This window comes from Phoxinus phoxinus (genome assembly GCF_949152265.1).
Source record: "Phoxinus phoxinus genome assembly, chromosome: 24".
NCBI classification, from domain to species: Eukaryota; Metazoa; Chordata; class Actinopteri; order Cypriniformes; family Leuciscidae; genus Phoxinus; species Phoxinus phoxinus.
The window spans coordinates 2,015,868-2,029,215 of NC_136899.1; the positions used below are offsets into that span (position 1 = coordinate 2,015,868).

Consider the following 13,348-nt stretch of genomic DNA (forward strand, 5'->3'; position numbering starts at 1 on the left):
TCTTGTCCTCAAACAGAGCAGTAATCTATTTATTTTAAGCAGCAAAGATCAGCAGCAGGAGTCCGATTTCATTTACTGTAAGAACAATAGGCTATTGAACTCACAATTCAAGCAATCCACCCCGAACTATAGAGCCAAATCATGAAACTAAAAAGCGCATGGTTGAGACAAAGATAATTTTACTTGCCCAACCTGATTAGAACATGGGGAAAAAAGAAACAAAATCCTGATTATAACATTTATTGTAAGCTGCTATCGATAGTGCATTATAAATACATTAGTCACGGTAACAATGTTGCGAAGCACTCACAAAATAATCACAGTGAACAATTAAAAAATGGGGCGTTTTCATATTTTCTAACATGATACAGTTAAGCAACCTCACACGACGAGTCCTCTTTTCATGAATACCACCATCACAATTGAAAAATTGACATAGATTTCATACAACAGTTCAATAAATGCATAAAATGAGTCACTTACACTTTAGATGCAATGTTCCTGTTTTTGTTCTGTTTCAGCAGCGAAAATAGTTCAACAAAGATCACAGCAGAACCATCGCGCATCTCACAGTGTTTTTTCATTAGTGAATGATTCCGCATTTTGAAAGAATCGCTTGACTCAAAGATTCAATTATCAATCAATAGACAACTGTCTCATTCATTAATGACTCAGTCGTTCAAACGACTCGTTTGAACGAATGAATCAATGACTCGCTCATTAAGACGGTCGCCTTGCGACACTTAAAGGAGGTTTAGTGTTATGTTCAAAAGTATAGCCTATCATTCTTTCCAACGATCGTTAATTAACTTATATTTAAAACAATCTCATAACATTATTTAATGCATTGTTATTTTTCAGTTTAAAATATTTAATTTGATCAGCCACAGGGTGTCCCTATAGTGTCTTATTATTCTAAATAATTTAATTTATTGATCAAATTTAGAAATTAAAAATGAAATATGAAGCATACATTTAATAAGAGTAGGGGTGTGACTAGGTACAGATATTAGGCTACAATATACAGATTTAAATATATCATCGCGCTCCACCGTCGATTTGAGATTGCAATGCACGTGTGTGTGTGTATGTGTGTGTGTGTGTGTGTGTGTTAAAATAATTTAGTTTAGTTAGAGAACGGGCACTAACCTATTAAAACCTGAACGTGTCCGCTTAATAAATCGTGAGTTGAACGAGAGTCGCAGCAAAGATCAGTCCAATTTCATTAATCATCATGGGTGAAGAGCAGACTGAAAAGATGATGACGGAATATTTTGTGTAAAAACGACTATTTAAGCGAATCTGTCATTGTACTGTTTTATTGTTTTCCATTAAGAATAATAGGCTATTGAACTCGCAATTCAAGCAATAACGCGTTCACGGCGAGGAACGAGCAGAACAGAGTGAATGTGTTTTAGTTCATTCCTACTGGACGTCCAGTACTTACTTTCGCTTTTAAGTTAGCGATTTAAAAGCTCCCGCCGGTGTCACACGTCGATTAACCGGTGGGAAAATATCCTCACACAGTCACCCTAATAAATATATATTTATGTCTGAACTATTTTGATCTCATTTAGACCTTACATGCTGGCATTGACTGTCATACATCACTAGAGGGCAGTATAGCCCTATGTATGACTTGATTTTTATTAAATAGCCCTATTCTGTTGGTCTGAGCTAATGACTGTAAATTAGAAAGTTGTCCGGCTCAAGGAGAAGAATACATATATAGATTTTTGTGACTGTAGGTAAAACTAACCCCCCCTCTTGGGTCAAAAGTATCTTGAAAGTGACACACTTCCTGCTGCCAGTTGGTGGCGCTATAACTTTGACTCACAATAGTCACATCCATGTGATGGGCCTCTTACAGCGAACACACTGCTGAAGTTTCATCAAGATCAGTTAATGTATGAGGATGTTATAACACACTTCCTGTTTCCAATATTCGCCATAAATTTGTTTCCTCGCCACGGCCAAACCGTTCGAGATATCAAAAATCCCCTCGCAATTTATCATCCTCCATGTCTTGGCTTCATGCACACCGAGTTTCGTGGTCATCCGATGAATTCTCTAGGAGAAGTGTTTCAAATGCCAGAACATGCGTTTCCATACAACCCATAATAACCGACTTCCTGTTGGACTGGCGTAAAACTTAGAGCACGAAAGTTGTTCGGCCCGATGAGATCTATATGTGTACCGAGTTTCATATTATTTCATGCAAGCGTGTTTGATATATGGACATGTTTTTGAATCCCATTCCAGGGGGCGCTGGCGAGCCCCCCTGCCACGCCCGGGTCCCAGCTTCAGTCGGGCCCTGATGGCCGCAGGTTCTGACATTTGTGCAAAGTTTCAAGAGTTTTTGAGCACGTTAAGGCCCCCAAAAGTGACCAAAAGGTAGTAATATAATAATAATAAAGAAGAAGAAGAAGAATAAATAATAATCCCAAGAAAAACAATAGGGCCTTCGCCTTTTCAAGGCTTGGGCCCTAATAATAGAGAAGAATAATCCGGAGGAAAACAATAGGGCCTTCGCCTTTTCAAGGCTTGGGCCCTAATAAAATAAATGAATGGTATAATATATAATGTTTTATATATATATATTTTTTTATAAACGTTTAAAAACAGTCCCTTTAAAATAATGTCAGGGACACTTGAGACCTAAAAATGGTATTAATGATCTAGTACTGATGTGAACACACACATCTGCATAAACATGAGGGGATATTACCCATGATGATTGACAGGTGAAGTTCTTCTACAGTGAGCCGTGAGCGGGTCAGGCAATAATCAGGGGAGGAGGACATTCCCCGTGCTCAGTGGCTGATGGGACTTTAATTAAAGCGTGTTTGTTTCTGCAGCTCTTGGCAGCCAGAGTCTCTCTTCATCATATAATCGCCCGCGCTCGCCGTCGCACAACCGAGGCCGAGAAATGAGCGACACGCCGGCACTTCACAAACGGCACACGGAGATCCTCAGATTCAGCAGTGAAAAGAGCTAAGAAGGAGAAGAAGTGGAAACTCCAACAAAAGCTAGTGAAGTTTTTTTTAGCACGTTGCCATGTGGTTGCTAGGTAATATAGTTGGCTTTAACATGTTGCCATGTGGTTGCTAGGGTGTTGCTATGCAGATGCTAAAGTAATATAGGTGGGTTTTAGCACATTGTTGTGTGGTTGCAAGGTTTTTGCTATGCAGTTGCTAAGGTTCTATAGGTGAGTTCTAACACATTTTATTGTGGTTGCTAGGGTGATGCTATGCAGTTGCTAAGGTAATACAGGTGTGTTTTAGAATTTTGCTGTCTGGTTGCAAGGGTGTTTTTATGCAGTTGCTAAGGACATATAGCTGGGTTTTAGCATGATGCCATATGGTTGCTAAGGTGTTGCTATGTGGTTGCTAGTGCAGTTGTAATGTTGTTGTGCAGTTGCAAAGGTAATATAGGTAGGATTTAGCACTTTGCCATGCAGTGTCTAGGGTGTTGCTATGCAGTTGCTGCAATGCGGTTGCTGTTGTGATTTCAGCATGTTGCCATGCAGTTGCTAAAGTGTTGCTATGCAGTTGCTAAGGTAACAGGTAGGATTTATTATGTTGCGATGCAGTTGCTAAGGTAATATATGTAGGATTTAGAATGTTGCTATGCAGTTGCGAAGGTAATATAGGTAGGATTTAGCATGTTGCCATGCAGTTGCTAAGGTGTTGCTATGAAGTTGCTAAGGTAATATAGGTAGTATTTAGCATGTTGCTATGCAGTTGCTAAGGTAATATAGGTAGGAATTAGCATGTTGCTATGCAGTTGCTAAGGTAATATAGGTAGGATTTAGCATGTTGCCATGCAGTTGCTAAGGTGTTGCTATGAAGTTGCTAAGGTAATATAGGTAGGATTTAGCATGTTGCTATGCAGTTGCTAAGGTAATATAGGTAGGATTTAGCATGTTGCCATGCAGTTGCTAAGGTGTTGCTATGAAGTTGCTAAGGTAACATAGGTAGGATTTAGCATGTTGCTATGCAGTTGCTAAGGTAATATAGGTAGGATTTAGCATGTTGCTATGCAGTTGCTAAGGTAATATTAATGACGGACAAAGGAAACAGCACTGCAGTGTCAGGAGAGAGATAAGTCACTCTAAGATGAGCAGACAACAGTGAGAACATGAGATGGAGATCAGACACTTACTGATCTTGTAGCCCAGCTTTTCGGCATGAACTCGTTTGGCCAAGAACTGTCCTTCAACCAGGGCTCGGATTTCCACCTCGCGGTCAAAGGCAGCTACCTGTGCAAGAGCGAACACAAAGACGGGCTTCAGGTAACCAGAGACCGTTCCTGCTCCCATAAAGCATTCTTTGAGTCTGACGCCAACATTCCCACAGATGAGCGCTGAGCTGAACTCAACTGACACCGCCAGCTGTCAATCAAACTCAGGAGGAGAACCGGGTTTGTGCTTTGACCAACCCATGCTGGAAAAATACAGGTTCCGCTTAGAACCAAACAGGTTTTACAGACAGGAAATTATTATCGAGTTCTTTAGAAAATCTGTGTTCTGGTGCTAAAGCAAACCAGAAACCAAAAAACAGAAGAACCATAAAACCATAAACTTCAAGAATCCTTAATTTCATGAACATGTCCGGGTCATAGTTTACCTTAAAATCACAGAAATAATATATATATATATATATTAGATTTATAGTTAATCAACTTAAAAAATAATTGTCACCGAGACATTATTTTCATGACAATTAAACAAAACCCCAAAATTGTCATTACTGCAATGCAATAATTAATAAATAATTAAATAAATACATGCTAACTTTTTTTTTTTTAAGTATCTGAGTCATATTAGAGGATATTTTAGGATGTCCACCAAAGATGCAACATACCAATTTTCAACTTTATCGATCATACAATGTTTTTTTGTTGTTGTTGTAGCGCCCCCTGTTGGTGGAATTTTCGTTAAGCTTGAACAATGCATTCAGCAACTATAGGTCAAGTCGTAAAAATGAGTTAATTAACATATAACTTTGCAATGCTTCAATTAATCAAAATTATCCTGCAAGCACTGTCCCTATAGCTGATGTGTTCCTAGATCGGACCAACATCCTAGGAGAAGTAAAAAAAAAAAAAAGGAAAATTATAAATTATAAATTACGGAATAATATAGGTGGGAATAGAATCAGAGATGATTTGTACGGCTTGACTCAGGGATTCTGAGGGAGAAAATAAATTTGTTTCAAAACCTTAGGGTTCCAAAGTTATGATCCAAAATGCAAATAGACTTATTATAGCGCCACCTAGTGTCAGATGTGTGTCTGTGCGCTTGAGTCTCAATGCACCTGCCAATTTTTTTCCAGAATTTTTGGTATTTGGACCCCTAAAAATCCTAAGATTCTAGGGTGAAATAGGACCAGCATGTTTTTATGAAAAATAGTTTCAAAAACACTGTAAATACCCCAAAAACCCCAGCCGGTGCGACTGCAGGAGGGTTAATGAGCATCTTATTGCAGGTGAACTGAACTGTGACCCAATTAGCACAAATTAAGCAATTATCTGATCAGTGGCAATATTTGCAAACCCGTTCAGCCGAAGTAAATGAAGCTGAAAAGGGCAGATCAATCTGTAGCGAGTGTGTGTTGTTTACAGCACACACACTCGTGACTCACCCTTTGACCTTCAGCATTAAACCTGTGAACGCCGACAGCGGGAGGCGTAATCTCCATCACGTCGAAGTACATGCCTGAAAACACACAGACGCATCAGGACAAGGACACACGGCTCGGCTCCATCGGGCTCATTGATTACACACCCACGAGAGGCGGCCGGGTCGTGAGAGAAGCATATGGACCCGACGTCACGGATGTCTCGGAGACCAACAGAGGATCCCGTCACTGGCTGAGTGATGCAGTCGCATGAGATGCTGCTTTTTAATGTAATATTTGTATATTTTTAGTATAATATTTATTATTTATTAAATAATATTTATTATTATTATAAAAAAACATTTTTTTATACATATAATAGTTTTTTTTGCTTTTTAAATATATGACTTTCTATTAATGTTACAATTTAATGTTACTTGAATATACATTTTTTATTTTTGCATTTTATTTTTGTATTTTAATACAATTAATATATTTAAAAAAAATATTTCAGTAATCATTTATTTTATTTCGTCACAACAAAAATGTTCATCATCATGGTTTTAGTAATTTTTATTTTTATTGTTTTTTTAAATGTCTTTTTTTATAAATTTTATTTCAGTTTTAGTTATTTTAGTACATTAAGTTAATCTAAATGACAATGAGAAATGTTGCTCAGGAAAATGAGCTGAAATAAAATATGAGATAATTTAACAGATTTTTTATTTTCTGTGTGGTTTTAGTCTTTTTTTAATCATTTTGTTGTTTAATTATTTTTATTTTTTTATCTGTATATATATTATTAATTTTTATTTCAGTTTGAATTTGAGTTATTTTAATACATCAAATTAAACAAAATGAAAATGACAAATTTTGCGTTGGCAACGAGCTGAAGTAAAATAAGATTTTTATTTAAAAAAATTTTTTTTAATGAACAGGTTTTTTTTACGGTTTTAGTTCGCTACAATAACCCTGGTATATCTACAATATTGAATCACCTAAATTTCCATTGTTTCCCATCGGTGTGGACCTCAACGCGCTGGAGAAAAGTTCCCATGATCCTCCAGCACATTCATTCCGAATCCTCTCTCGTGTGAAAGAGCCGTTTTTAAAGCTGTGAGAAACACAAGAGAAACACAAATAACCAGTGACTGTGACGCTCTTCACATTTAACACTTCAAACTGAAACGTTCTGGCTTTGAACGCTCGTTTCCTCTCGTCTGACAGACTGACGTGAATGAGGCTGTAAATGAGGTCAATCTTCATTACATCTAAAGATAGAAGAAGAAACGCAGCACTTAGGAGCGGGATTCCTTTCAACTCCGGGAACAATTTCACATCCTCAGGAAAAAGCACATGACTAAAATCACTTTTTTATACATTCAGCCTTGAAAGGTAAAGCAGCACATCTGTCACGTAAAGAAAAACTGCACCGAGGTCAGTGAGAGCTGCACAGAGAACACATATGTATTCCTCAAACACTGAAGACAGTGTTCAGCTGCACACCTGAGACTCAAACACACAACATCACGCTTCTGTCCAACACGAGATCAAACGCATGAGTGACTAGACATTAAACACACACACAATCATACAAACAGCCAAATCTCACTAAGAAATGTCATATTTCATCCCAAAATCTAGAGAAAAAAAATAGGGATGCACCAATATGGTCAGGTCAGGTACCGGTGTATTTACGACAGTGCCATATTCCACAGCGACTCTAGGGGTCGCTGTTTGACAAAAACACAATTTCTACATAGTGTAACTTTAAACACAAACACAATCATCCAAACAGCCAAATCTAGAGAAAAAAATAGGGATGCACCAATATAACAATTCTGGCCGATAATAATGACCGATAATTCTTTACATTTAAAAGCCGATAGCCGAAAATTCTCTTATCGGGCCGATAACGATAACATTAAAAATGATCATATATGTGACCCTGGACCACAAAACCAGTCACATGGGTCACAATTTCAAAATTGAGATTAATACATAATCTGAAAGCTGAGTAAATAATCTCTCCAGTGATGTGTGGTTTGTTAGGATAGGACAATATTTGGTCGAGACACAACTATTGAAAATCTGGAATCTGAGGAGCAAAAAAAATCTAAACATTGAGAAAATCTCCTTTAAAGTTGTGCATTTATGTTCACGATTGTGCTGCATTCACTCACAAAAATACATGTTTTATATATTTACGGTAGGAAATTTACTAAATATCTTCATGGAACATGATCTTAATATCCTCATGATTTTTGGCATAAAAGAAAAATGGATAATTTTGACCCGTACAGTGTATTGTTGCTATTGCCACAGATATACCCCTGCGACTGAGACTGGGTTTGTGATCCAGAGTCACGTATCGGCCGATACAGATATGGTGGCTAATATATCGTGCATCCCTAGAAAATTATATATAATTGTGTATATTTATAATTGTCTGAGTGTGTTTTACCATATCAAAGCCATGTACGCGCTGCAGTCCACCGGGTTACAGAAGATGTGGCCCTCGACTGTGGGTTTGGGATCCTGGATCCACAGGAACACCGTGTCGCTGGTGCCCAGACTCACCTGTGGACAATCCAGAACAACATCACGACTAACACAGCTAACATAGTCTGAGAACGCTTTACTAACGCTCCTATTCAGTTAGAAAACGTTATTTCTGAATGTTGTTTTTAAAGGAGTAGTTCACTTCAGAATTAAAATGTCCTGATAATTTACTCTCCCCACGCCACCCAAGATGTCCATGCTTTCTTTCTTTAATCGAAAATAAAAGAAGGTTTTTGAGGAACACTCCAGGATGTTTCTCCATATCGTGACTTCTTCAATGGTCCAGCGGGTCGAAGGTCCAGATGTGAGTTTCAGCTTCAAAGTCTCTCACGATCCAGCCGAGGAATAAGAGTCTCATCTAGACAAACCAGCGGCCATTTTATAACACAATATTAGCATTTATATACTTTATAACCACAAATGCTCATCTTGCACTCGCATCTGTGATGCGACACACATTACGTGATCACGCTGAAAGGTCAAGCGTGATGTAGGCGGAAGAACCGACCCAGTGTTTACTAAGTGAATGTGCAAAGACTGAGTCAAACCATTTACAAAATAAATAAATAAATAAATGTTAAAACAACGATGTCGGATGATTTTGAAGTTTGAGGAGAAAATGAGATTGAGTTCTTCACTCTACTCTACATTTCTGAACCGGAACACGCGTGACCTTTCAGCGTGATCACGTAATGTGTGTCGCATCACAGCGAGTGCAAGACGAGCATGTGTGGTTATAAAGTATATAAATATATTTTTTGTTATAAAATGGAGCTGGTGTGTCTAGATGAGACTCTTATTCCTCGGCTGGATCGTGAGAGACTTTGAAGCTGAAACTCACATCTGGACCTTCGACCCACTGGACCATTGAAGAAGTCACGATATGGAGAACAATCCTGGAGTGTATTCCTCAAAAACCTTCTTTTATTTTCGATTAAAGAAAGAAAGCATGGACATCTTGGATGACGTGGGGGAGAGTAAACTATCAGGACATTTTTATTCTGAAGTGAACTAATCCTTTGAATACGTTTTTTTCTTGGTTACATGAACATTAAGGGAATGTTCCATTTTAAACATTGTTACTCATGAACGTTCCATTTGATCATTCTTGAAACATTGTTACTCATGAACGTTCCATTTGATCATTCTTGAAACATTGTTACTTTTGAATTTTCTCTGAACATTCCGAAGCAAGTAGTAACATTTAAAATATGTAGACCTAAAACATTTCAGAAAAAAAAAAAAACATTCCATGACCGATGCATCAATATTGTTTTTGTACTAATGTTTTGAGAACATTACTAAACACCAGATAACTTTGAACAAGATTACTGGAAGAACGTTTGATCATAACTGTGAGAGAACCGGTCCATCATCACACTCAGCTCTGGCCACAGAATCTGTACATCCCACAGAACAGTTTCAGGCTTTGGTTTTCCATGCGCTCGCGAAGTATTTCATCAACAAACATCAACCCTAATGCAAGCAACCACAAGTGTCCGCGCTAATATATATTCAAACGGCGTGGGATGAAAGAGGATGAAATTATTTATGAGGAGACTTCATCATTGAAGAGCTGCTTTAGCTCATGAAACACACAGATGCTGTCGTGTGACGAGTGTAATGATCTCAGGAATCCAGCGTTTACACTCATCAGTCACAGCATGTAAGGCACTAATTGCAGGATTTCATTAGATGTATAAATCCAAGTTGTATTTATGGGTCCAAAAAACAGCAGGAACTGGACCTTAAAGGACAATAATCTACGATTTCAAGAATCACTGAGACATTTTATTAATATTTGTACTTAGTTTGTGTTTTTATAAATTTTCTGATTTGATTTTTATTTTTTAGTTTTATTAGTTGTTTTAGTATTCATATTTTAAATTAGCTTGTATTTTTGCTTTGTTGTCATTAAAATTAAAGTTTTAGTAATTTTGTTGTTTTTGCATTTTTATCATTTTGTTTTTTTAATTTCTGTTCCAGTTTTAGTTGTTTTAGAATCAGAGAGATTTTATTAATATTTTTCATTATTTCTTTCTGTTATCATTTTATATTTAAGTTAAAGCTTTAGTCATTTTGTTGTTTTTGTCATTTGTATTAGTTTTTTTTTAAATATGTGTATGATCTTTACTTTTAATTTTTTCTTCACTTTTAGTTATTTTAGTATAGATTTTATTTAAAAAATTCATTAGTTTGTATATTTATAGTTTGTGTTTAACTTTTAAGTTAAGTTAATGTTTTAGTAATTTTGTTATTTTTGTCATTTTTATAAGTTTTCATTTTTTTAAAATGTCTATTTAATTTTTTATTTCAGTTTTACTTAATCATTGAGACATTTTATAAATGTTTTAATTACAATAGTTTGTATTTTTACATTCTCTGTTATCATTTTTAAGTTAAAGTTTTGTTCTTTTTGTCATGTCTATATAGTTTTCATTAGATTTATTTCAGTTTTAGTTAATTTAGTAACTTAATGTTAGTACATAGTAAATAATTTTTATTCTAGTTAAGCTAGAAATCTTGTCTTATCAACTATAGCTGAAATAAAACACTCCTTTCTTATATTTTAGTTTATGTCAGTTAAAGTTTAAGTAGACTAACTAAAATGTTTATTACTGCTTTTATTTTAGTGAACTATAGATTTAAGCTTAAATTACATCTCACCAATAGGCGAAGATGATATTATTAAAAAGTAATAAGCAGATATAACAATTGTTTTGTGTAGTTGATCAAAAAGTGACCAGTTGTGCAAAATTTCATAACTTTTCAGCATGTCTTAAAATGCTCACAGCACATTTCTTATTTGGGCCCGAATAATGTTGAGTATGTTCATATGTTTGTTAGTAAAACACTCACCGCTAGATCTCCTTCTTGTAGCCTCATCCCAGCCAGAGACCCTGGAACGACACACACACTTCTCATCCTTAAATCCAACAAATAAACCTAATCCCTGAACACTGGCGTCCCAGAGCGGATACTGGAGTGTAAAGGGGTTTTGCTAATGCTAACACAGTCCCGCTGCCGTCTCTCACATGCTTTAATCTGGAGGACGAGGAGAACACTTCAGATTTAATCACAGGTGGTCAGCGTTATTCTTGGCGGCCTTGCAGAAACCAAAAGTTCAATAAATCACAGAAACGTCACGCTAACAGGAGCTTCAGCGCCCGAGAAAAATGATCCCGGAAATCTAATTTCAATACAACAGGAAAAAAAACATTTCAGCACTTTCCAGAAAAATCACACTTATGCTGTCAATGCGCACTAACTGTACATGCAGCTGTGGGATAAAACGCCCTCCTGCTATTTTTGATATATTATTATAGCATTTATTAATATTTTATTTTTATATTTACAGTTTTTTATCTTAATTTTAGTTTTTTATAGTCATTCTGCTATGTGCTAATAATCAATTAAATAATCAAAATGTCAAATTAAAATAAATAATGTTCAAATCAAAGCAATCAAAATAAAAGATAAGATATATTATTTGTTTCCGTGCCCATAACCAGCATCAGAGAACCGTGAACATGCAAATGTGCTGTTCAATTATTGAAATATTAAATTAAAATCTCAGGGGGATTCCAAGAAAATATTTGAGCTCAAAGGGGTTCGGCTGACAAAAACGTTTGGGAAAAAATTAATTAAGATTAATTCTCCTCAGCAGTCGTTCTAGGCCTTTTTGTGCAAAGTATAAATTCCACGAAAAGTTATACTTGTAATATAATTTATATTCATTTAAAAATATTCATATATTCAATATGAATATATATTATTAATTATATATGTATTCAATATGAATATATATTTTTCATTATATATATATATATACACACACACACACACACAGTATATAGTAAAAATATATAAATTAATATAAACTATATTAGTACCAGTAACATACATTTTTACTTTATTAGTTATATTACACACACACACACACTGTATAAATATATATCTAAATTATAAATTGAATTATTATATATTACTAAATATATTTTTAATATATTTATAATATCATTATTATGTTAAAAAAAAATATATCGTATATATATATATATATATATATAATATATATATATATATTTTCATTTTTAAATTATGTTAATGTTTTAGTAATTATGTTTTTGTCATTTTTATTATATATGTTTTTTAATATATATATATATATTTTTAAATATGTCTATGTGATTTATATATTTTTATTCATATTTAATTTTTATTATTGTTTCATATATTACATATAAATAAATAAATAAATAAATAAATAAATATATATATATATATATATATGAATGTGTGTGTGTGTGTTTCTTGGAATGTCTGCGCGTGAAGTGTGTATAGTGTGTTGTTGCTGCCCTCTACAGTCAGGGAGATCTGGTCATTCTGTTGCTGCTGATCCGTCAGGAACACAGAGCGGCAGAACGTGAGCAGGCTTACCAGGGTTGTCTCCAGTGAAGGCCAGCACTTTACAGCTCTGAGGAAACCCGTAGCGTTCGGTGTAATACGGAGACACACACCCCTGTAGAAGAGACACACTTCCTCACCTCAGGCCTCAGTGAGCATCACAACCTCCAGATATCTGTACAGTAAAAACACTAACTCACCAGAACAGCCGTAGACGGCGTGAGATCGCCGAGCTTCTCTGCCAGCGCCGGCGCGGTGGCGTTCACACACACCTGAGACCAGCGCTTCTCACCGATGTCCATCAGATTCATCCCAGAACCTGCATGTCAGGAGAAACACACATGATCAGACTGAGTGAGTTCAGTTATGGAGTTATGGAGACTCCTTCGAGTGCAAACACAGTTTTCCAGTGAAGAGCGAGCGTACCGTCGCTGTAGTCGATCGCCGCGTACTCGCCCAGGAACAGCGATGAGGCGAAGCTGCTGACCAGAGATATTCTCTGAAAACACACATTTACAAACTGTACATTTACAGAAGTGCTATAGAATTATCACACACACACACACACACACACACACACACACACACACACGCGCACGCACGCACGCACGCACGCACGCACGCACACACGCACGCACGCACGAGAAATATTTATCATATGATTTTATCAACAAAATAATTATTTAAAATTCTATCATATTTTTTTTTGATAAAAATATACTTTTTATAAGATATAATATTATAAAACATGATGAATA

The 13,348-nt window shown here is 35.9% G+C and overlaps 1 protein-coding gene across 3 annotated transcripts in view; it reads right to left on the reverse strand.

The window, feature by feature from the left end:
• xylb (xylulokinase homolog (H. influenzae)) overlaps positions 1–13,348 on the reverse strand; it is a 36,370-nt gene that overhangs the window by 18,133 nt on the left and 4,889 nt on the right. For all 3 annotated transcript variants that reach the window (XR_013796345.1, XM_079602036.1, XM_079602037.1), the window contains exons 8-15: positions 13,017–13,089; positions 12,791–12,909; positions 12,624–12,705; positions 11,043–11,083; positions 8,086–8,201; positions 6,620–6,735; positions 5,646–5,719; positions 4,165–4,261 (exon numbers count right to left, since the gene is read on the reverse strand). Coding sequence is in view for 2 of the 3 variants with exons in the window: in XM_079602036.1 (XP_079458162.1) it covers positions 4,165–4,261; positions 5,646–5,719; positions 6,620–6,735; positions 8,086–8,201; positions 11,043–11,083; positions 12,624–12,705; positions 12,791–12,909; positions 13,017–13,089 (718 nt within the window). In the remaining variant the exon portion in view is untranslated. The remainder of the gene's footprint in view (positions 1–4,164; positions 4,262–5,645; positions 5,720–6,619; positions 6,736–8,085; positions 8,202–11,042; positions 11,084–12,623; positions 12,706–12,790; positions 12,910–13,016; positions 13,090–13,348) is intronic.